Below are 25,914 nucleotides of genomic sequence, written 5' to 3' on the forward strand. Positions count from 1 at the left end.
TATTTAGCCTTACTATTTCCAATACATGCACAATTCCAATGGCTGTGCAATAAATTCTATATTGGCAAGCAAATCCAAATATTTGACTTTTTAATCATAGCTCAGCCTGCAAGACATATTAGATTCCAGAAATTGAACAATCTGGGCTTCTTATTCAAAACCAAGAAATGCTGGAATCACTCAGCATGGAATCACTCAGGTGTATTCACACCTAATCTGTACTAATGCTTTGTCTTTCAACACACCGTTAACATATTGTTTGCCTTTGCTCCGTGACCTTTTGGTCAGCTATGTGGCCTGGTCCAATCTGCACCTTCTCCTTTGTTATCTCTTGCCCCACCCCCACCTCACTTGTTTATAATCTGTGACTTTTCTAATATTTGTCAGTTCCGAAGAAGGGTCACTGACCCGAAACGTTAACTCTGCTTCTCTTTCCACAGATGCTGCCAGACCTGCTGAGTGATTCCAGCATTTCTTGTTTTTGTTTCAGATTTCCAGCATCCGCAGTATTTTGCTTTTATTCTTATTCAAAATATTTGCTTCAGCAAAAATGCAGTGTGGTAAAATGTTACTTAATTGAAATATTTGGAAGACAAGTCATAACGGGAGTTTGATTCATCGCATATACATCTAATAAAGAAATAAATTGCATTCTAATACTATCTTTTGCATCCACAGGACATCCCAAAGCATTTCACAGAAATGAGTCAACAGCCACTTGTTTCGTAAACACAGCAGGCAGTTTGGACAGAGCAAGGTCCCGCAAACAGGAAATGAGATAAATAACTAGTTGATTTGTTTTGGTGATGTTAAGGTACTGGAAGCACTCCCTTCTTCATGCCCTGGAATAATGCCATGGAATATCTTATGCCCCCATCTCTGTTTAATATCTCATTCAAAAGCTGACACCTCTGACAATGAAGACCAGTGTAAACCATGTACTCAATCTCTGGAGTGGGATGTGAATGCAATCATTTAGGCACCAGTGCTACCAACTGAACCTGCTGATACTTGGATACATTTTTAAAACAAAAACTGAATGAAATCCATCAGCCTGTGTGTGACTGCTTTTAATATTGAGTGCTTTGCAATTTATTGCCTGTTACAACAACAGACTGTGTTAAAATGTTATCCAATAATGGTTCTCTGGTCACATGCTAGCTCAGTCTGTTGATATTTACCCAGTAGCAGTTCTCAGTAAATTCACAGTGTGGTTGTCTTTGGGCATGCAACAGCTGTGCACCGAAACCTCTCTAAAGTCAATGTTAAAGCAGCTTTCTAAAACACCAATATAATCTCATTACCAAACAATGTGCAGCAGAACCGGTTACGTCAATTAATGCCAGGAAATTTACAAACTCTAATTACCTGTCCAATTTATGGTTATTCAAGAAAATTCAACTTTCAGGTCAGAAAAGACTTGGTGACTGCACATAAATCACCTTTTATCTTCAGAATTGTACTCAATCGTTCTCATGACAGCTAGATCCGATGCTGTCATTTTTACCATCTGCATTCTGACCTCTGCTTTTATACAAGCCTCAAAGGTCGCAAAGGTGCAGGCCTGGCTGCTTGATTCCAATTCTAAACTGTTGACCCATATTTTATATCGGTGCCAATTAATGGGTTACAGGGAGGGGAAAGAGGGTAAAGTGGGGTGAGTTGTCTTCAGGGTAGCATGGTGATGATGACAAGTTGGAATCAAGTCCTAACTATGTGACTACACTATTGTTTTTACTCAATACTCCAGGGCAATGTTATTTATTGATTGAGCAACCAACCTGGCTCATTTATGTGACCTGGATGACAGACTTGTTTCTGGGCTGGAACTTTTGCCATTTAACTACAGATATTCCTGGAGGCTAATGCCCTAATGGTTAGGGTGATCTGAAGGAGCCAAACAGGAAGCTTACCAATGCTATGCGATGGGAAGTATATAGTTTTAGCTGAGTAATCCTACACCTCGAAGGTCCATAAGCTTGGGCGGTTGCCACTCTATGCAAAAGCTCTTTGGACTTGGCTAAGTGGGCATGCCCATAAAAGGAGATTGTGTGAACTCCATTTCAGGCAAACAGAAAAGAAAGTATGGGTTTCTCAGTCGGTTTGTTTGGATACTCTCAAGCATGGTGGGTTTCCATGCCATCTGTAAATAACCTGAGCTGACTAGCAGATTTGGGCCCCATGTAGGGAAACCCAAGCATTTGTGCAAATACAATTATCTTTGCTCCTTCTTACCCGTCTCCACTTGAAGTTGCATTTCTTGCTTCTCTTGATTGACCTGTTGCATTGTTCGGTTCACATCTATACCCTGAAGCTTGGCAGCTTGCTGTGCAATCTTGCGTTCAACGTCTCTCAACTCCATCTGATAGATTAGCAAAGAGCCCATGGAAGCACAGTCATCAGTCATAATCAAATAGAATAATGTATCACAGGAGATCATTCGGCTAACACTTTGAAAGAACTATCCAATTAATCCCATTCCCTTGCTCTTTCTCCTTAGCACTGCATTTATTTTCCCTTCAAGTACTTATTCAATTCCCTTTTGAAAGTTACTACTGAATCTGCTTCCACCACTCTTTCATGTAGAGCATTGCAGACCATAACTCGCTGTGTAAAAACCTTCTCGTGCTCCCCCTGGCTCTTTTGCCAAATACTTTAAATCAGTGTCCTCTGGTTATCGACCCTTCTGGCATTAGAAGCAGTTTCTCCCATATTCTATCAAAATCCATGCAATTTTGAACACCTCTATTAAATACCCCCTTAACCTTCTCTGCTCTAAGAAGAACTCCAACTTTACGTAACTGAATTCCTTCATCCTTGATATCATTGTAGCAAACCTTCTCTGCACTCTCTCCTGAAGTGTGGTTCCCCAGATTTGGACACAAAACTCAGCTGAGACCGAACTTATGATTTATAAAGTTTTAGCATCAGTCATTTATCAAATGCATATACTAAAGAGGCTGGAGTAATGACGCAGTTGACTTTCAGACCCATGAGTTTTTGGATGTGCCTTTTCCCCTCTTTTCAATGTTCCCTTCTCCTCCCCAAGTGAGACGACTCATGCTGGGATGTAACTATATGGGCACTAGCAACACTTTGCTTCCACAGTACCCATTCTTCATGTGTTAGCCTGGATGGTGAATCAATAAGCTATATGACATGGGGCATTACAGTGCCCCACCACAAGTTAGCTCTTCCATCAAGGATCACTGGACAGTAATTGGGGTGGAAACCCTGATTGATTTTCACCCTGCTTAGCAGGAAGACACTGGAACCAATTGTAGGAATCCCAGTGCTGCCGCAAGAGAACCAGTGCGTAATATTGGAACCTCCCTGGACTGTATTGCTTGGTACCACACAACGGACCCATTCAGAAAGCATCTTGTGATGAAAGTGCTTCTATTTTTTTACATTTTTTTGAGGATTTGTGTATTAGAATTATGGACATTGGTTTATTTGGGAAAACTGAAAAGACTCCATGGATTTTTTTTTTTACAAGGGTCACTGAGAAGTCTTGTTTGAAAACAAACCTTTACTGGATATCACATGCCTTAAGCTCAATAAACAACAGAAACCTTGGTGACTTTGAGAAGATGTTTACAGAGCAGTGACATTTATGAGGGTCATGAGGTTCAGACTTGCTGTTTGGGGTTTCACTTCAGAGATATTGTTTTGGTTCGTTTGGGGTGTGGATTGTGTTCGAAAGCAGTTGGAGATCAACCTGCCTGGAGAGAAGCACCCAGCTTGCCTCATTCCTCTCATCTCTGTGAAACGCTGTGTATTGAGTGTGTGGGAGCTAAAACGCAAGGCCTCGTTTTTCCTGAGGAGCTCCTGGAAAGCTCGCCACCTGAAAAGAACTGCTCCAAAAGAGATCCCAGTGACTCGTCTACATGTACTCGGATGCCAGGCTGTATGTCATTTTGGGACACAACATATCTCATCTGTTGTCTTGGACAATTAACAAGTATTTGTCCGACGTCGTTTTTGGGGGTAAATGCTCTCGATAGAGAGCCTTTCGTTTTCGGTTAACGTGTGTGTGTGTGTGTGTGTGTGTGTGTGTGTGTGTGTGTGTGTGTGTGTGTGTGTGTGTGTGTGTGTGTGTGTGTTGGGTATTTAAAAAGGGAACATTCGTATTTCAATCTGTGTTAATGCTTTGCTTCTTTACTGGATAAGTCTTGTTTTATAATAAATTGATAGTTTTGTTGTTTATTAAAGAAATCTGGTTAGTGTATTTTATTCTAGGATAAAGACCAGAGTACATGATTGACCGTATCGGTAACTGGGTAAACATTTAAATATACGTTATGACCTGTGGAGAAGTGCAACTAGAAAAGACAGCGCACTCTTCCCACCTCGGTCGTAACGACGTTCAAACCTGTTTTACTAAATTTAAAAAATCAGTTTAAAAAGTAAAAACGGAATCACAGAATTGTTACAGAGGAGGGGGCGGCCATTTGGCCCTTCCTGGCTGCACCGGCTCTCCGAATGAGCAATTTACCTAGTGCCACTCCACCCCTCCCGTCTCCCTCTAACCCTGCACATTCTTCCTTTTCATATAACTCAATTGTTAATATACATTTTTTAGATTCAGTTCCATAACAACCTGGATCTAGCTGGGGAAAACTAGCCAAGTCAACAGTGTAAATAGACTGAACTGTGTGTAATTGCACACAGGGTTAATTAATCTTATATTTATGGTCCTAGTTTTGGTCTCCTCATAATATTAGGCCAACATACCTGAAAATTAAGTGGTTAATAATGTAGACAATTAGGTTCAGGATTACTTCAGAACTCAACACATCCTTATGAATTACACAAGCACAAAGTTAACATCCCACTTAAGCAATCAAAGTTGGTCACATCTTGATTAGCCTTTTAAAAAATGAATTTACTTGAACAGCGAGTTAATTGAGTGAACTATGTTGGAAGATTTTCTGAGTGGAGTTCTAAAAGAGATACCTTAACCAAGAGAAAGGCTCGGATCATGCCTATTCAATGATAGGTGTCAATTTAGCTCCCTCACATGGTCATGCTCAGTAAACCAACAAAGTCAGTTCATCAGATATAAACTGCACTCAGTTCAAACAAAGGATATTAAAAACTATTCAACAGAAATGAGGAGGAGCAGAGGGGAAAAATTAAAAAGATGTTAAAGCTAATCCTGTTTCATCAAAAGTTTGACTTTTTAAAGGGATAGTGATAGAGTGTCTCCCTCTTTAAGCAAACAAAAATATTTAAGAAAATACTTTTAGTCGGGTATCACGGGCACAAAATTCTTCTTCTAATGAAAAAAATAATGAAATACTTGTTATTTCCCATAATTAATGGACCATTAACTGAATTGCCACCATGCATGACATGAAACTGCAACAAAATCTGGGCCCTGCCTTAAATTTTCTTTTGCATGTACTGGTTGGCAGTCATTCTCATCTGTGCCTCTTAGGTTTAGGAGTGTGCCCATAGATTACAGTGCTAATTCATTGCTTATAATCTTTGGGGTAACAGTTTCAATGTCTGGTTCATTAGTACTTAACCATGTATCGGCTGAGTGCTTTTTCAAACAAATTGCACAAGTACACTTTCCTTTAAAAATCAACATTAAAACAAGCTCTTTCCCAGTTCTTTCTGTGGGGAAAAAAGTCCATATGTGACAAACGTAACATCAATTGTTAAATGGTGGAGAAAAACAGCATGCTCCCTTTTTTAATAGGTGGTGAGATTTCACCCTGATTACCTTCTTTCCCTGCAGGGATTCTGCCAGTGTTATATACCACACACCAGCTGAAGGGGCAGGCAAGTGACCTGCTCCAAAAAGCTGTAACAAAAACGACCCCTAAGATGTGGCAAAGAACACTCTCAGAATGAGGAAGTGCATGGCGTCCAACTTGGCATCGTTCTACAATAACTAGGCACTCAACACACTGAGCATGGGGGTCTATCCCGACTATTCACTAACAGTACCCATTGTAAAGAGAATAATGAATGGGCGTCATAACAAAGCAATAATTCAAGAGGAGCTGCAATGAGAAATCACGAGTGTGAAGATCAGAAGTTTAACACTGATATAAACTTCAAAATTAGGCTATGCTCGCAAAACGGCTTCAAAGTTACGATAACTTGCTTTTATATAGGTTCTTTAACGTCGGGGAAAAAATCGTGCTAAGGCATTTCACAGAAGCATTATCACACAAATACCACCAGGCCAAAGATGGCGATATTAGGAGATGTAGCTAAAAGCTTTCTCAACAAGGTGACTTCAGTGAGGAAATTAAAGAGGTGGAGGGGCAGAAAGGTTCAGGAAAGGAATTCCAGAACTTAGCAGCTAGTTGGCTAAAGGCACAGCTGTCAATGGTACGGTGAAGGAATTTCGGGATGCACAAGAATCCACAGTCGAACGAACAGAGTGTTCCTGGGGAGTTATAAGGCTGGAAAATGTTGCGGAGAACCTGGCGAGACCTCAAATGCATTAAAATGTGAGGATGAAAATATTAAATTGGGAGGCACTGGGAGTCTGGAACAGTGTACGTCAGCAAGCATAGGAAGATGGTTAAATGGGACATGGTGCAGGATAGTATACAGGCAGCAGAGTTTTGCATCAGCTGAAGTTTGTGGAGGGTGCAGCATGGGAGGCCAGTTAGAAGAGCATTGGAATAGTCAAGTCTGGAGATGACAAAGGCATGTTGAGGGTTTTGGTAGCAGATGACTGAGTCAGGGTCTGAATTTGACAATTTTATGGAGATGGAGGTAGGAGATCTTTCTGATGGAAAGAATATGGGGTCAGAAATTCAGCTTGGGGTCAAAGGGCTGAAGGGAGCAGCCACACGTCACACATCCTCTGCGATATTAAGCGCAGCAGCTCATTTAAATAGCCGGGGTGGACCGCCCACTCCGATGACATGGAGGGGGTCGGCTGTCCGATTCAGCAATGCTGTCAGCCGCCTTTGCGCAGGCGGTGCGCCATTTTTAAAGGGCTTCAAGCCCTTCCATTTAATTGAAATATCCAGAGATAGAAGGAAAAAAAATTTAAAACATTTATATCACCCCTCTCCCACCCCCACAATAACCATATAATTAATGACTTGCCCTCATCCCCTCACCCCCCAAAAAGGGCATAAACTTTAAACTATAAACCTTCCCGCCATTCCCTACACTAATGATACCCCTTTGACCCCGCTCCCCCACTCCCGGACTGAGAAACTTATCTGCTCCCCACTTTCCACCAGTGTTCCGCCTCGGTTCCCCGGCGGGAGCGTAACGGTAATTAATTCCATTTATTTACATCAATTTAAATATTTAAATTGGGCTCCTGTCACAGAGTGGCTTTGCCGGGGGTGGGGGGTGGTCACAAGGCCTCGCTGCCGCCAGCAATATCGGAAAAGGCCTTCCCAGTGCCGAGGCCAGTGGCATTTGCCGGCTCCCGGCTCCCCCCTCCCCCGCCATGACCCCCGATGTTGGGGGATCTGTAAAATTCAGCCCAAATAGCTTCAGAGCAGTTATTTCACAATATATGTATTAAGAGTTTTTTGGGGAGCAGTTTTCTTCAATTTGTGCCTGTTTTTGACAACAGATGTCATAGCAGAATCTCAGTACTGAGATGCCATCCACACTGAACAAATAATGACACGGATATAATCACCAAAAGAATTAACAATTAATTGTGAAATACGTGCATATTACTGTAAATTACACAAGAAATGAATAACTGTTTACTTTGGTCTTTCTTTAGATATTGCTGGGAATGTTTGTTTAAAAGGTGAGTGTCAAACTGACCGGGAAAGATTACCAAGCCTAAAGAGGATTGGGTGAGCTGAGCACATTGCAAAAATAATCACCTACAGTTACATTAATTGTACATCATGCATAGCACATTATTTTACATAGATTGACCTCAATCTTCTCTGCAAATAGAATTGTAGATGTCTGCGCGATCCTCCTGCAAACACAGTCCTGGGGACCCTAAACCTTCAAAGGAAAGTGCCAGCTACCAAAAGAACAACGTTGCTATCACTACAGAAATCTTTCATTATCATACAACAGAAACGACATGCTGGTAAATCAACAAAGAAAGAAAAATAAATACAGAATTGTTAAAAGTGCTGCAGCTGCGGCAGACAGTTAGAAATGTAATCATTCCATAGACTCCACTTGGAATCCTAAGCTATAGCCAGAGAGATTTGCGGCATGATTTGGAAAGGCGTCTGGCTATTGTTACCTGGTATCTCTCCATGAGCGATATGTCTTGCAGACACGACTTCGCAGTGCCTTCCTCAGATATGAAAGCAGCCAGAAGAGTCTCCTGTTCCTCCACGTCACATTTCAGGCGTTGAATATCTCGACTGATGCTCTGCAGCTTATTCTTTAACTCGGGCAAATCCTTTTCCTTAAGTTCAATTATTGTTTCCCTACAGAACAAAAAACCCTAAGGATTAGTTCACTAAAGTGAAAAAATATTTCAGACATAAAACATTAGCCTTCAAACTGAGCATTAAATCCAATTACCCCATGAGAAAAAAGTTCTAACTGTTTAATCTATAATAAATGCCTTGATGCTTGTGTGTAGTTGAGATCTTTGTGGTTTCACAAGTTTTACAGTTAACTTTGTAATACGGCAGAACTCTCTCAAGTAGAGATTACTTTTGGGAGGAATCATCACACTTAGGATACATTTTATCGTGTTTAGGTAGATACGCAAGTACTGTCCAAGCATTCAAAGGCCCAAAGTGATCTATTTAAACATAGAATACTGATAAATACTCAGATCAGGCAGCAGCTACTTAGTATTGAGGTCAGGACATCTGGAAGATTTGAGATATTGTAAATGGTAGTTTCCTAACATATGATAGGAGTGAAGCGAAGATAAATAGGCCCTAGTTTTCAGTAGTGACCACCATGCAATGTGGGTACTACCTGGGCGACAGGGACCATGATGTTACTAGACTGAACAAAACCAAACCAAAGTTGCTGAAAATGCACTGCTAGTACGAGATTATAAGATGGCAGACAACTGGAGTTAGATGGATCTGTGGTCCTGCTAGGTGAGTATAATAGTGAAACTAAGGAAAATTGAAATGCTATTAAAACCATCCTTACAGAGAAGGAAGTCATATATAAAAAGGTAGATATTGTAACAAAACCAAATTAGCTAATTGGTCTTGCCCAAAGACAAATCAGACAAAAATAGAAAATAGACTTTTTTTTTTGAACAAGTTTAAGGAAAATAACTTTCAAGAGAGCATGGTATAAGTATAAAATTCAGGTGAGGACAATGAAAGATGTTACCAGAGCTGCTAAGTGCTGTTTATATGGACTTCCAGAACATACCTGATAAGGTTCCACACAAGACATTGTGAGCAAAAATGAGAACGCATGGAATTGGAAGTAACTGTAGGACAGAAACTGATAATTGGTTGGGAGGTCGGAGACATAGAGTAAGGACATCAGGAATGTCCTTTGATTGGAGGAATTTGACAAATGATGTTCCCCAGGTATTTGCACTGGAGATAAAGGAATAGAGAGTTAGATGTCCGAGTTTGGAGATGACAGTAAATTTGGAGGAAGAGCAAGTTGCTTAGATAGCAGCAGAAAGTTACAAAGGGACACGGGCGAGTCTGCAAAACCGTGGCAGATGGAGCTCAATATAGGGAAGCATGAGGTAATCCATTTTAGTCCAAGAAAGACAACCAGAATATTTTCCTAATGGCAAGAGACTAGAAATTGGAGAGGAACAAAGGAATTGGGCACAGGTACAAAAATGAAATGTTAGCCTTTATCCCAAGAGGATTGGAATACAATGGACCAGAAATTGTACAGAGCTTGGTTTGATCAGGCCCCATCTGGTGTACTGAATTCAGTTCTGGGCACTGCACCTTAGGAAGGAGGCTGTACAGTGTAGATTTACCAAAATGATACTGGGGCTTAAAGGGTTAACAGGAGGAAAGGCTGCATTAATCTGGCTTCTATCTGGTTAGTATAAAACACTGAGTGATCGATTTGATGCGTTTAAAATGATACAAGGATTTGCTAGAGTAGATGCAGAGAAGTATTTCCTTCAGCTGCCAGGCCCTAATGTTCTTATATTCTCTCTCTAAACCTCTCCACATTAAAGACCAAATCCACCTCTTTGATCAAGTATTTGGCCACCTGCCCATTTATCTCATTTACTACTTTATAGACTCTATACCAAACATGCAAATTGTTGTTGTTTGGTGGGGGAATCCAGAACAAGGGGGCGCAATCTTAAAAATCAGAGCTATGTCATTCTGCAGTGAAATCAGAAAGCACAAAGTCCAGTGAGAATGTAGCATTCTCTCCAACCTAATAATCTTGATTAGGCAAGTATCAAGGCAGATGGGTAAAGGTGGTTAATTGGTTTTCCGAAGATCAGCCATGATCTAATTGAATTGGCAGAACATACTTGAGGAGTTGAATGGTCCACTCATTCTTAAAAACACAATGGAGAAGAGTGTTAGCAAAAGCAAGAACTACTCAGTGATTTTACAAGTCAGAGGGTGGTTCAGGACTGTATAGAGCCACTGAAGTATTTCACAGGGCAGATGTGAGTGAAGATTTAGGATATGGCAGAATATTTTAAATGGAAATTTTGGATCATACTTTGCAACTAATGTTGATGATTGGTTAACAATAAGAGGACATAGGGTATCTAAAAAGGACAATAAGTCAGAACCGAGAAATTATAGGCTCACTAGTTTGACTTCGTTTGTAGTGATTATCATGTTTCATTATTATGAAAGAGAAAGGGATAATGGGGAAGTTAACTGGAACGTGGAAGTAGAATCAAAGAGCAAGCACAGAATTAACAAACTGGGAAAGTGAAATGGTAACAGAGACACACAGAACAGGCAGCTCTGGTATATGTTATACCTGATCGGTTTCAGTCCCATCATCTCATCGCGACGCTTTTCTTTCTTCTTCAGCTCAGACTCGGCTGATTTCAGTTTATCCGGGACAAGCCGCAGCTTCGACTGCAAATCATCAATGATGTCCTGCAACTCGGCCTCCGAGGGGAAAACCCGCTGACAGACGGGACAGCAGGGCTCATTTTCCTCAGTTAGCTGGCTAATAAACTGGCTGTATACGGCTGTCGCTCCAGAAAGCATAGCTACAAAAATAAAAGGATAAACAGACAATGGAACAAACCCAATTATGAGTTTTCAGGCAGACATGCTGATTGGGGAGCAGAGGGGGATTTAATTCCATCATTCTTTGCGGAAGGTGCGGCGGTGGAAAAGACACATCAGAATAACAGACTTTACTGTGTCTAAATAAGCAAGAGACAAAGCTTCTATTCTCGGGTTAACTTTCATTGCGGCAAAATTTCAATGTTTTAAATGAAGCTTTTATTGCAGCCTATTAAGGCTCATCGCTCATACAGCAGCAACTTGTCAAGTCTATATAAAATGCCCAGCAGTTAGGTAGCACAATATAGGATGAAGCATAGAAATAAATATGAATAATTGTCTGTTATAAATGTGTGTCGACAAGCTAAGTATCTTTTTTTTTAAAAAATGAGAATCTATTCCCATTGCCCAATATCTGACTAAATATTAGTTTAAACCCAGAGGCAACAGCATCCCCTTGCAATATGAGCTGGATATTTGTGTCTCTTGTACACGTGCTTCATCAATTTCTTTGAAGGCGGAACAGCAAACAAATGTTACACAATGTAATACAATAGAGAGGGAGAGGCAAAACCTTTGGGGAGGGTCTTAGATCAGCTCTTCTCAACTATGTATGATCAAACAAACATCAAATATAAAATCCATGAAATATGTAGTACTAGGGAAAGCCACAGGGATAGGAAGGGACAAAATCCTGGAGTGACTGAAACAGATGGACGACACTTTAAATTTGAGGCAGTGAGGAACTAGGTACTATGTAGGTCAGCGAGGACAAAGGTTTTGAGAAAGTGGGTTTGATATGGGACAGGATACGTGTAGCAGATTTTTTTTGAGTGAACTGAAGTTTATAGAGGGCGGTGTGTGGAAGGTCAAAAAGCAGAACATTAGCATAAGCGAGACTATCTGATGCAGTGGCCAAGCAGGAGATGCGGAATGTGGCCAGGGTACAAAGACTGTGCGGAGGCTGAGGATGATGCCGTTGGTCTTCCCAATCTCCAGTTGGGTGGAATTGGTGCTCCAAGGCAGACTGTCAGACATTCGAGGCTGAAAGGGGTCACGTGGAGGTAGAGCTGGATGTCAGCAGCATAAATGTGAAAGCTGACCCCATGACTGCGGATGGTGTTGGCAAGAGGAAGAGTGTAGACAGAAGAGTGGATTAGGCCAAGGATGGATCCATTGGTATGGGGTGGGGAGGGGGTTGCTCAAGCTGACAGTGCAGGGTTGGAAGCGAAGCTATTGGTGGAGATAATATAGTTGCTATTGCGTGGGTAAGAATGGAACCAAGTGAGGTCAGCACCACGAAAATGAACAACAGAAGAGAAGCACTGAAAAAGGATGGGTGGCCTAACCATCTTAAAGGCATTATAGGAGGTGAGAAGGGATACAACAGAGTCAGGTCATAGAGCTGTTTGTGCCTTTGGTGTGTCTGTGCAGTAATGATGGAGGATACCAGATTGGAGGGAGTCAAACCGGGAACCACGGGAGAGATTTGGGAAGCGACATGTTCAAAGAATCTGGGGAGGGAAAAAAACTTGGAAATGGGGCAGTAGTTTGCAAGGACAAAAGAGCTGAAGCTTTTTTTTTTAAGAGGGGAGATAACGGCAGTTTTGAAAGGAGGGGAGACTGCATCTGAGGAGAGGATACCATTTCTACCATCAATTAGCATGAAGTCCGAGGATGGGAAGTTGAGATCAGGACTTTAATGGAAATAGGTTTGAGGGAGGAAGGGACGAGTCTCATGGATGATCAAGAACTGCAGGCAGTCTGGCTGAGGGGAGTAAGACTCGGTAGGGTATGGTCCATTCAAATCTGATAATGTATTGCTATATCAATTATGCACCAAATACACTCGAATTAGCATCCCCTGGATTAGAGGGATTGGCAATGTGGCAGATCAGGGGAACAACTGAGATAAAATACAGTGAAGTTCGAGCTGGGAAGAAGGGCAAAGGTGGTGGTGAAGTGCAGCTGAAAAAAGTAGTAACATTCACAGAGGAATTGCAGTGAATGAAAAATCAAAGCTTAAGCAGTTTGACGCTCAAAAGTGTAGCTGTAAGTGACTGAGCAAGTATTTTTAAACAAGAGGCGAATGCAGAAGGAAATGGGATCAGGCTATGTGGGCAATGAAGAGGCTACGAGAGATGGTGAGGTCAAGTGGTGGCTTTAGTTATGGTTAAGTGAGTAATTTGCTGCAGAGGCTGAGGAAGGAAAGGATGGATACGTTAGCAAGAAGTTTTGGGTAGATATGAGTAAGGAGGTGTGAAGCAGAAGCACGAGGGATGGAACAGGGAAAAGTGACTGAAGGAGGAGAAGATGCCAAACAAGGGTTGAAGCCCAGGTGTATGTTGGCAAGAAGGGTATGCTACCATTGTGGTAGTTTGGGCAAAGCAGATGGTGGAAAGCATGAACAAGTCAGAAGGTCTCAACAATAGGCATGGTTTCACCAACAATTCATCAAATGTCAATCCATTGCAGGAAGTCGATACAACCAAGTTCAACAATGTTATGGGTGGCAAGCAGACAGTTTCTGTGCTCACCTCTTTGCTTTGATGTCTTTTCGATATCATCCTGAAGTTTATACAGGTCGCTTTCAAAATCCTGGCCTCCGCACACATCAAAGAGTTTGTCTTCATAGACAGAGAGCTGCTGTTCCTTTGCTCTCAATGTCGCAACTGAGTGATTTTTGTTCTGGTCTGCTGAAGCTAACTCCTTGCTAAAAATTTCAGAAAAAAATAATTAATATAAAATCGAATAAGAATTTATCCATAGGTTTGGAATTTGGCACAGTGGACCAAATCACTTTCCTCCATTTAAATTGGGAATATTGGCTTTGAATCAAGTGCTAAGAGACTATCAGGGTGAGAAGTTTGCTGAACCAAGGGAACTAGGTCTGAAAGAGAGTAAATGGTTAAATAATAAACTATATTTTCCCCCACTGGCTGACTGTTAAATAGGTAGCTCTTTTTTTTGCAAGTACTGACTGGTCGAATTCGATTGACAGCGAGATATTAATTGGGTACCAATATTCAAGTGGTGCAGTGCGATTTTACAAATGTTTGAATTGGCTATTTGTTTGTGCCACTTGTGTTGTGAGTGAATTTAAGCTACATCAGGAAAGCAAAAGGGAGAAGGCGGTTGAGAGCGTTCCACTGAAGTGTGGTTGGCTTGAAACTAACTTCTGAATCCATTTATTATGCACAGCAGTGGAAACCAGTGTTGTGTGGGAATTTCAGGTGGTGATGCAGGAAACCCCTGCGGATCTGAAGCTGCCAAATAGATATGCAACCAGGTTACCTATGATGCAGACCAGAATAGACACATATCAGGTGAATCACAAAGGCACCATGCACAGGAAAAGAAATGAAAGCATACAGAAAAAAGAACGGGATAGATAAATCTTTGCTTAAATCCACAAATAGGATTCCTAAATGGCCCTGTTATCTCTGAGGTGCCAGGTTAGTGTAGCAGAGTAGAGGGAGAATATTCTGGGCAAGCACAATGATCTGAATTCATAATTCATGTGGAAATCATTTATGTTGGAAACAATCAAGATGGAATTTGAGGAGTTGGGGATTCGATTAAAAAAGCAGGATGTACAGAGTAATAATTTCAGGACTGCTCCCCATCCCATTATTAGGCCAGTTAGGAGAAGGAGATTAGACACAATAATGTGTAGCTTGACCAATGGGATAGGAAAGGGAGTTTCAGATTTCTAGAGCAGTGAAAAGTCCTACAGACAGAATGATCATCATCTGAACTAAACTGCAAAGCACCAATTGCCTTGCAGAGGAAGTAAATTGAGAAGTGAGGGGGCATTTAAAAGGCTGAAGTCTCAGACAAACATTAAACCATGAAAGTGAGGGGCTAAGAATAAGGATAGTGGACGGGCTAAACAATCCAAACTAGTAAGATCATGGAAGAAGTGCAGGGTACAGAGACACAGTTCAGAAAAGCCAACAGATATTACGCAGTAAGATGGTGAAAAGAATTTAAAGAAACGATAAAGCATTCAGAGGATAATGAATGCATCAGAGTTGCTAATAATCAAAGCTTCAGAAATAAAGGGTGGTGAGTCTTTGAATTCTCTTCCTCAAAAGGCAGAGTCTTTGACTATTTTTAAGGCAGAGGTAGATAGATTTTTGATAAGCAAGGGGGTGGAAGGTTATCAGGAGTAGGTGGAAATGTCAGTTCAGCCATGAACTTATTGAATGGCGGAGCAGGCTCGAGGGGTCGAGTGGCCTACTCCTGCACCTAATTCGTATGTTCGTATGTAAAGGGCTGAATTTTACCTGGCTCCTGAAATTGGGCTCCATGGCGGGGGTTGGGGGGGGGGGGGTGGGCCGGATTGCTCCAGAGGAGGCCCGCCATGGAGCCTGATGCCAGGAGGGCCAGGCCCGATCCTCCCGGCGGCAGAAAGGCTCCACGGCGACGGGACCCGGCTTTGCACATGTAAAGTAGCACAATGAATACATTTACATAAACTTACCTGGGATCTTATGGGCCCGCCGCGATCCCCCGTGCAGCGGCTGACACTCCTGTGCCTTCACTTCCCCATCTGGGGAAAGCAGGCGCAAACTGCTTGGTCGGGGAGGGAGGTGGGGGGGGGGGGGGGGGCGGAAGTAGGAAACAGAGTTACGGATTTTAGTGTGGGGGGGGGGGGATCAAATAATCATGAGTGTAGGGATGGTGGAAAAGGGGGAACTGCAAACTTTGTACAGCTTTGGGGTGGGGGGGGGGGGTGGGGAAGGCAGATGCTTAATTTGTTATTGGGGAGTGGGAAAGTGACATTAGAATTTTATTCCATACATTCTTGGGGGCGGGGAATATTTCTTTAAAAATGTTAATTTACCGGCAGGCCTGGCTGCTCTTTAAGAATGGCGCCAGTGCTTGCGCACAGACAGCTAACGCCATTGACGGCGTCGGGAGAGCCCGCTCCCGCCATGAGTTTGGGGTAGGACGGGCCAGACCGGGTATTTAAATGAGCCGCTGCCCAGTAGATCGCGGCAGCTCTGCGCTGCTTGCAGGTGCGGGCCACCTTTTCTTTGCCTTTTAAAAATCCAGCCCAAAGTTGGGAAACTAGAGCCTTAATCAGAATAAAGAGACACAAGGTAAGTTTGGGGGAGGCCAAGCCTCTCGGGGCGAGAATGCAAACCAAGCATTCCTGCCCGTAAAATCTTAAGAGATGGTTAAGGGGGGGAAAAAAGAGGAAGGATGGTGGTGGCCTTATTAATTAAAGGCACAATTACTGCCGTACAAAGAACAACTATTTAACTAGCAATATTTGGACAGTCTGTTTGGGTAGATTTAAGAAATAGTAAAAGATCAGTTGGTATGTTGGGAGAACATGATCGGCTGTTAAATGTCATTGGCCGCCTTCAGTACATTCTAGAATTCTAAGTTGAGATTTGTAGACAATTTCAGAGCTTTGCAGGAGGCACTGCGGTGTAATTATGAGGAAGTCACATGGCAAAGAATGACACTACTCAAAGAGCATCAACAAGGATTTATAGGAGCAATCTCATGTGTGATTAATGTAACCACTCTTAAAGGAAATACTGAACACATGGACATAGAGAAGCTGTGGAATTGCATGGCCTTTTAAAAGTGTTTATTAAAGTGCTACATAAGAGACTTAAGATTATAGATTATTATAGGTAAAGCACTGATAGAGAAATCTCATTTTTCATTTGCTACAATAACCAGCCTGATGCCTGCCTAAAGTGATATCAAATCACACCAACTATGGTTTTGTGCCATAGGTCCATGTCCAGTCGGAACTGGATTGTCAAAACTCATTTTGTATAGAACCCTTACAATCAGCACACCAAAGATATTCATCCCATTAGTCTAGGTGGGATTTAAACCAATGTAAAAGGGCATTTCCTAGTCCAGTACACCACTCAGCTCCCATTGCAAACACCTCTTTGAACTAACGACCTATAAATTCCAGTGAGTATATTTTGAAGAATTGTAGTGAACATAAATACATTCTCTCCCGGTAGCTACACTCTATAAACTTTATGACTCAAGATTACTTTCATGTGAACTTATTTTAATTTCATAATGCAGGGAACACCAAATGCCAGCAGGTGGAGCCAGTGGGAACTTCATGTTGCATATTGCTCAACACTGCCACCAGCTGGCCCTCGTAGCTTCTGCACACAGAGAGGCCAAAGTGCTCTGCAATGTGGGCAGAAGTCTGTGAAAACGACCTTGATGATTTAACAGAGTGGAGGCGATCGGGAAAGTCGACGATACACCAGTAAGAATTTTCTGGAGAACTTATGCAAACACCAATAACCCTAACTCAGCAAGCAGATAACTCAACATTTCAACAGTACAGTTCTTGTTCACAGGCCTCAGAGACTGAACTGTAGAGTATTTCATTTCCAGTACTTAAATTAACTTAAGCACACCTCAGCCATTTGCAAACGAAAACTAAAACTTTGTTCTTTTCCAATCTGCACTCTAGAAATATCTAACTTTACAGAATGTGGAGAGCTCATGCCATGAGACTTCATTTGTACCAAGGTATAAGCAGCCTTAGATTTATTAACTAAACAGCACAACTTTATTCCCAGTGATTTAATTACTTTAAATGTATTAAATCAATTGCTTTTCTGGGTGGGATGCACATGGGTTTAAAAGGGGAGACTTCCCATTTGTTTTTTTTCTTTTGGGCCTCCTTATCTCGAGAGACAATGGATACGCGCCTGGAGGTGGTCAGTGGTTTGTGAAGCAGCGCCTGGAGTGGCTATAAAGGCCAATTCTGGAGTGACAGGCTCTTCCACAGGTGCTGCAGAGAAATTTGTTTGTTGGGGCTGTTGCACAGTTGGCTCTCCCCTTGCGCCTCTGTCTTTTTTCCTGCCAACTACTAAGTCTCTTCGACTCGCCACAATTTAGCCCTGTCTTTATGGCTGCCCGCCAGCTCTGGCGAATGCTGGCAACTGACTCCCACGACTTGTGATCAATGTCACACGATTTCATGTCGCGTTTGCAGACGTCTTTATAACGGAGACATGGACGGCCGGTGGGTCTGATACCAGTGGCGAGCTCGCTGTACAATGTGTCTTTGGGGATCCTGCCATCTTCCATGCGGCTCACATGGCCAAGCCATCTCAAGCGCCGCTGACTCAGTAGTGTGTATAAGCTGGGGATGTTGGCCGCTTCAAGGACTTCTGTGTTGGAGATATAGTCCTGCCACCTGATGCCAAGTATTCTCCGAAGGCAGCGAAGATGGAATGAATTGAGACGTCGCTCTTGGCTGGCATACGTTGTCCAGGCCTCGCTGCCGTAGAGCAAGGTACTGAGGACACAGGCCTGATACACTCGGACTTTTGTGTTCCGTGTCAGTGCGCCATTTTCCCACACTCTCTTGGCCAGTCTGAACATAGCAGTGGAAGCCTTACCCATGCGCTTGTTGATTTCTGCATCTAGAGACAGGTTACTGGTGATAGTTGTGCCTAGGTAGGTGAACTCTTGAACCACTTCCAGAGCGTGGTCGCCAATATTGATGGATGGAGCATTTCTGACATCCTGCCCCATGATGTTCGTTTTCTTGAGGCTGATGGTTAGGCCAAATTCATTGCAGGCAGACGCAAACCTGTCGATGAGACTCTGCAGGCATTCTTCAGTGTGAGATGTTAAAGCAGCATCGTCAGCAAAGAGGAGTTCTCTGATGAGGACTTTCCGTACTTTGGACTTCGCTCTTAGACGGGCAAGGTTGAACAACCTGCCCCCTGATCTTGTGTGGAGGAAAATTCCTTCTTCAGAGGATTTGAACGCATGTGAAAGCAGCAGGGAGAAGAAAATCCCAAAAAGTGTGGGTGCGAGAACACAGCCCTGTTTCACACTGTTTCCATTTGTATTGTCTCAGATTAGCAAGTAAGAAAATAACTTGCATCAACATAGCACCTTTCATAACCTCAGCATATCCCAAAATGTAGTCACTGTTGTAATGTAGGAAACTCGGCAACCACTTTACACCCGGCAAGATCCCAAGCAAGCTTCTTGAGTTAGTTGGCAGGGAGATATATCTTGCAGATAAAAACAGCCTTTCCACAAAGGTGTGTGCTGCTGCACTCTAGGGTAGCCCATGGCTGACTTCAGTGGCAGCACAGCTCAAATCCTATAGGCAGTGAAATACTGATGTAGTTGTTAACTGAACACTGAGACAGTATAAGAAAGGAAGGAAAAGTACAAATGCCAGAAATCGGAAACAAATGTCAGTCAGCATCCGTGGAAAAGAGCAGACAGGTGAACATTTTGGATGTATGGTGACAATCAGGCTGGAGATCAGATGAAGGGGCCCTGTCAGAAACGTTAACTAACCTGCTCTGTGCACTGCTTTTAACTGACCTGCAGTGTTTACAGAACTTTATCTCTCTGCTCCCGAGACTGAAACACTGCCAGAAATCACCAGTTATCCATCAGTGGGATAGATTCAACAACGGATTCTGGGTACTGCCAGAGCGGAGTTTGCAAGTTCTCCCTGTGACCGCGTGGGTTTTCTCCGGGTGCTCCAGTTTCCTCCCACAGCCAAAGACTTGCAGGTTGATAGGTAAATTGGCCATTGTAAATTGCCCCTAATGTAGGTAGGTGGTAGGGAATATGGGATTACTGTAGGGTTAGTATAAATGGGTGGTTGTTGGTCAGCACAGACTCGGTGGGCCGAAGGGCCTGTTTCAGTGCTGTATCTCTAAATAAATTTAAAAAAACAATGTCCGAAAAACCTCCTCTGCGACCACCACTGCCATTGGATGAAGAATCTCATCACCATCCTTCGGTTCAGAAACAGAGTATTTCCAATATCACAGCTGATTCCGTCATAGCCATCAAGTTTAATTAAGTATATCTAGTGATGTTTCATGCATAAGAATAGTCTCCTCAACCTTGCCTGAGCACCTTAAGAGTGTGCATGCAAAGACCTTCCCACAGTTTTACCAACAGTGCAGCATTCCCTCAGTGGTGCACTGAAGTGCTAGCTTAGATTGTACGCTCAAATCTCTGGAATGCAGCTTAAACCCACAACCCTGACTCAGAGGTGAGAATGCTACCATTCAGCCAAGGCTGATATCTTCACTGAAGTCTCAAAAGAACTGTCAAAGGGATGTTATCAGTTGAATACAAACTCACTCTTTAAACACTGTATCGTGTTAGTTATTAGAAACAGTACAGAACATAGACAACACAGTCACTGTGATGGGCAGTGCCAGGAGTGAGTTCACTGGAGAAAATCTTGCACCAGCTTACATCAATATTTCTTTCTACCCCGTCATATGGCAGCAATCAATCCAGCATGAATATGAATTGCAAAGGAGCTCTGGAAAGAGATGCAATGGTTTTTGTCATGGTTCATCCTGAAGATGTTCATCTCCATGCTGTATGCGTTGTTACCAGGGATGCGCACAGAGACAAACATCAACTGCTGCTGAAGGACCAACAACGCGGTGAAAGACACTCTTTGGTCTGCCCGAAAAGTCTTGGTTTTCCAGCCTTGCAGACTGGCACAATCCAAGGTCCAGCACGATGTATGAGGGACTCACTAAAGCACAAAGGCTAAATGGGGAAGGGCCACAGTCTAACGCCCTCCTGCGAAAGTACATCCAGGGGCTGGAACCTGCGGAAAAACCCTCAGGCTGGAAACACAATGCTTATCATAAAATGTAAAGGATATTGTAAATATAACATATAATGTTAAGTGTAGTGAGGCATGTCAGAGTGCCACTGTAGCGCATTGAAAGAAATTGAACTGTATTGCATTTTATGTAATGTCACATTTAAACTGCTACACTCTGCACTTTTACAAATTTTATGAATAAAGTGCATATTTTGAAAAGAATGCAATCCATCAACCTGAAGCTGATGCTGTTTATTGCTAGTCACACCATTACCTTCTCTTTTCCTTCCCTGATGCAGCAATTTTCAATTTCTATGGAAATGGAACAGAAATACCTCAAATCATGCCAGCTACTTTATAGCAGAAAATAAACTGCAAAGAGTCACGCCAATGCTGGCCGCAATGAATTCGTTTCATTGTTACATTCTAATGAGACGCTGAGCTCGATAATTAAAACGAAAACAACAGTGGATATACTGTCGTCACTGTTTCCACTCCCCCCTTGCCCAATTCCGGTAACACACTTCAGGGTAAAGCACAGAGCAGCAATTATCGTTCAATTAATCTTTGCAATTAGTGAGTTCTCAAGTTCTGCTGCCATTTTGTGGTTGGCACCCCTAATACATACAGCACTGCTTTCTATTTCTCACCTGATAAAGACTTAGATGGTTCCCAAGAGCTTGTGTAGAAGATCTGTCAGCTAAGTGGTAACAGAAGGGAATCACCCCGATTAAAAATGCCAAGAAAAGTCCCCAAACATAAGTAGTATTTAGAATTTCACAGAGGCTGATAACCATCTAGCCAAAAATCCTGGAGTTACTCACTGAACTTTTCCGAACAGGTGCACAAAGGTCATGCCCCTGAGAGTTAAAGTCACGATATCTCTCAAAATCCTTAATCACTTAAACGTATTAATAAAGCAAAGTTTACAACAGAACCCAATTAGAATTGTTACAATCTCAATGAGATTGTTAATGTGAAAAACACGAGATATAAAAGCCCAAGACCAATTTAAAGAATTACACGGCAAGATTTCACATTTTCAGACTTCTATTATAACTAAACTCAAAGAAACCCCCATTAACAAAATAGCACTTTGTAAGTAGCGGATACCCCAAATTACACTGTCCTCTTTGATAGCTTCCAAGAGCAGGTGTTCCCTCTCTCTCTCACGGCTGGTTGTCCTCCTTTCTTACAGTTTGGTCGGAGACTGCCATTGCTGGTCTTCTTCCTTACAACCTGTCTGCCTTTAGAAAATCTGTTAAATTTATCTGGAATCAAATGTCAATAGCTTATTGTCCTGTTCCAATATGTAAAGTCCAGAAGTCTGGTTTCACAGAGCCATCTGGGCCTTCCACTGTTCCCAGGTGTTAACAGCTGCCTGGTAGATTTGCATCTTCTGAAGGACAGACTCCTTGTTTTACAACCCAAAAGTCTGGGAGGGTGAAACCCATTGTTTTTCAGGTGTTACCCCTACAGTTACTGTTTTTCAAAAAAAGTCTTTGATCTGTGTTCTCTGTTGTCCTAGTAACTAAGACTTCTGCTGTGTTCTTGAGAGTGGATGTGAGGTCACCTGAATTCTCAGACTCCATCTCACACTTTTAAAAATCACAGTTTTTGAAAACTATCACGTTGCAAAGTCCAGTGTTCATAACAGAATCATAGAATGATACAACACAGAAGGAGGCCATTCAGTCCATCATGCATGTGCCAGCTCTTTGGAATTTCTTCACGCAGAGGGTGGTGAATCTTTGGAATTCTCTCCCCTAGAAGGCTGTGGAAGCTGAATCATTGAGCATGTTCAAGACAGAAATCGATGGATATCTGGATAATGACATCAAGGGATGTGGGGATAGCGTGGGAAAGTGGCATTGAGGTAGATGATCAGTCATGATCTAACTGAATGGCGGAGCAGACTCGACAGGCTGAATGGCCTACTCCTGCTCCTGTGTTCCTATAATCCTATGTTTGGTAAAGGTAACTAATAAATCCCACTCCCCTGTTCTTTCCTGATAGCCCTGTAATTTATTTCCCTTCAAGTATTTGTCCAATTCTTTTCTGAAAGCTAATATTGAAACTGTATCCACCACCCTTTCAGGTTGTGCATTCCTGATCCCAACCACTTGCTGTGTAAGACAAAATTTCCTTTTATTGCCTCTGGTTCTGCTGCCAGTTACCTTAAATCTATGCTCTCTAGCATTGACCTGATAGCCACTAGAAAGTTTTTCCTTATTTACTCCAACAAAACCCTTCTTGATTTTGAACACCTCTATCAAACCTCCCTTTAACCTTCTCTAATCGAAAGAGAACAAGCCCAGCTTCTCCACTCTCTCCATTTACCTGAACTCCCTCATCCCTGTACCATTCTAGTAAATCTCTTCTACACCCTCTCCAAAACTTTAACATCCAGCCAAAAGTGTGGTGCCCAGAACTGAACACAATACCCCAGCTGATCCCTAACCAGTGTTTTATAAAGGTTCACCATAACCTCTTGTATTCTACCATTAGAGTAGAGAAGGTTAAAGGGAGGTTTGATCGAGGTGTTCAAATTCATGAAGAGTATTGTTGGAGAAAATAAGGACAAACCCGGTTTTTGTACTCTATTCCTCCATTATTAAAGCCAAGGATCCCATATGCTTTTTTTGTTTAAAACAACCTTCTCAACCTATTCTGTTACCTTCAATGATTTGTGTACATACACCCCCAGGTCTCTCAGTTTCTGCACCCTCTTTAAAATTGTACCATTTAGTCTCCCCACATTCTTCCTACCCACTTCTCTGTGTTAAGTTTAATCTGCCATGTGTCTGCCCATTTCACCAGCTCTACCTGCATCATTGCTTACTACATTTCCAAGTTTTGTATCAAACTTTGAAATTATGCCCTGTATCCCCAAGTTCAGGTCATTAATTTTCTTCAAAAATATACTTGCCTCCAGTCTGATAAACAACCTCTGACCACTGCTCTCTGTCCCTTAATCGATTTCATATCCACTGCTCCTTTAATCCATGGTTTTAATTTTGCTAACAAGTCTATATCACTATTTCAAAGGCATTTTGAAAGTCCATATACACATCAACTGCACTACCCTCATCATCCCACTTTGTTAATTCAAAGAATCCGATCAATTTAGTCAGACACCATGTCCCTTTAACTAATCTGTGCCGTCTGTAGCCAATGAGGATTTTCAAGCCTTTGCAATGCAAACTGAGATTCTCCATCAAGATTTCACCTTTCACTACAAGTGCTTAGATTCAGTTCCCCAACTTTGTGGGTGAAATAGTAGCCTTGTAAAAGGTTCAGGAGAGTGTTACAGGATTGATTCTGAGCTTGAAGAACCTCAGATTCTCCTAATTAGTCTCAAGGAGCTTGGGTCCATATACTTTAGAGCAGCGGAGAGTGAGGCGACCTGATCGAGGTCTATAAAATAATTGAAGAGCTGCATACTTTAGCCCACTTTAACAGACTGGGGAGGAACAGGGAACATGAGTTTAAAATTATGCAAGAGTAGGACAACACTGGATGTTTGATAGTTCTTCTTTTACCAGAGAGTAGTGAGCCGCTGGAATATTCTGCTGGAGCAGTGGTAATGGCTCTCTGAAGGCCTTCAAGCAGGAACTGGACTGGTTCTTGACTGGGACAGAGATCACATTATATAGAAGATATAAGCATTTTATAAATAATACCTCGCCCTCCTGGTGACCCCCTGGACTGTTGTCGATTGCCTGAGGAGGTCAGAGAGGGATTTCTAGGGTAATTTTCCCTGTGTTTTTGCACCTCTCCCAGGAGATGACATGGCTGCCGATGGGGGTTGGCGGGGGGGGGGGGGGGGTGGCGATGGTGGAGGGATATATAGAGAACTGTCTAGTCATGGTGTTGTGATTGAAAAGCAGGTTTGACAGAGCAGCTGATCTTTTCCTACCCCTCAACTTTGTATGTTGGTAATTTTAATCGGGTTGGACCATCAATGCACCTTCTACTTTTTCAACATTTCCTATTGCAGTTTGTAAATCATTTATTAAAATTAAAGAGTCAGGAGTTTCTATCATGTTTAACACAAAATGCCATGAAATTGACCAACTAAAAGTAAAGCCACATAAATGTCTCACAAATCTGACTCAGCGACAATTACTCAGTTTACACAATGTTTAAGAGAGGGGAAGCAATAAATTTCGAAGGATTTAAAATAATACAATATCTACGGAACACTTTTTTTTTGTGCGATTTGACTCAATCACAAGCATCTAACTGCAGTTTGAGTCTCCAGTGACTGGGTGATCACAGTGGAAAGCTTAATCTTGTAATCAGGAATGCACATCCAAATTAAAAGGGGAAGGAAAATTAGTGAAGGACAAGGAAAAAAAATTATTTTGTTTGAGAAAGAAATATTTTTGTTTGGGAGGGAGCAGAATTACATACTACTGGGGGCAATTTGAACCAAACTCATCCATTGGAAAACTGACCAGACTGGGTGCAACATTAATTTTACCTCCATTAAAGTAAATGTGTAAAATCCATCCTCCCACCCCATCCTTTGGGCTTCGCATATGACAAGTTAGGTTACAAAGATGAAAGAACAGTACAGCACAGGAACAGGCCATTCGGCCCTCCAAGCCTGCGCCGATCTTGATGCCTGTCTAAACTAAAATCTTCTGCACTTCCGGGGTGCGTATCCCTCTATTCCCATCCTATTCATGTATTTGTCGAGATACCTCTTAAACGTCGCTATCGTACCTTCTTCCGCCCGCCACCTCCCCCGGCTGCAAACTCCAAGCACTCACCACCCTCTGTGTAAAAAACTTGCCTCACACATCCCCTCTAAACTTTGCACCTCGCACCTTAAACCGATGTCCCCTAGTAACTGACTCTTACACCCTGGGAAAAAGCTTCTGACTGTCCACACTGTCCATGCCACTCATAACTTTGTAAACCTCTATCATGTCGCCCCTCCACCTCCGTCATTCCAGTGAAAACAATCCGGGTTTATCCAACCTCTCCTCATAGCTAATACCCTCCATACCAGGCAACATCCTGGTAATAAAAACAAGAAATGCTGGAAATACTCAGCAGGTCTGGCAGCAACTGTGGAGAGAGAAGCAGAGTTAACGTTTCAGGTCAGTGACCCTCCTTCAGAACTAGCAAATATTAGAAATGTACAAG

The 25,914-nt window shown here is 42.3% G+C and overlaps 1 protein-coding gene across 2 annotated transcripts in view; it reads right to left on the reverse strand.

Annotated features, from left to right (window-relative positions):
- rad50 (RAD50 homolog, double strand break repair protein) overlaps positions 1-25,914 on the reverse strand; it is a 181,821-nt gene that overhangs the window by 61,910 nt on the left and 93,997 nt on the right. For both annotated transcript variants that reach the window (XM_068043937.1, XM_068043936.1), the window contains exons 13-16: positions 13,676-13,851; positions 10,882-11,119; positions 8,213-8,402; positions 2,236-2,362 (exon numbers count right to left, since the gene is read on the reverse strand). In XM_068043937.1, the coding sequence (XP_067900038.1) occupies positions 2,236-2,362; positions 8,213-8,402; positions 10,882-11,119; positions 13,676-13,851 (731 nt within the window). The remainder of the gene's footprint in view (positions 1-2,235; positions 2,363-8,212; positions 8,403-10,881; positions 11,120-13,675; positions 13,852-25,914) is intronic.

This window comes from Heterodontus francisci, chromosome 12 (genome assembly GCF_036365525.1).
Source record: "Heterodontus francisci isolate sHetFra1 chromosome 12, sHetFra1.hap1, whole genome shotgun sequence".
In the NCBI taxonomy this organism is placed as follows: Eukaryota; Metazoa; Chordata; class Chondrichthyes; order Heterodontiformes; family Heterodontidae; genus Heterodontus; species Heterodontus francisci.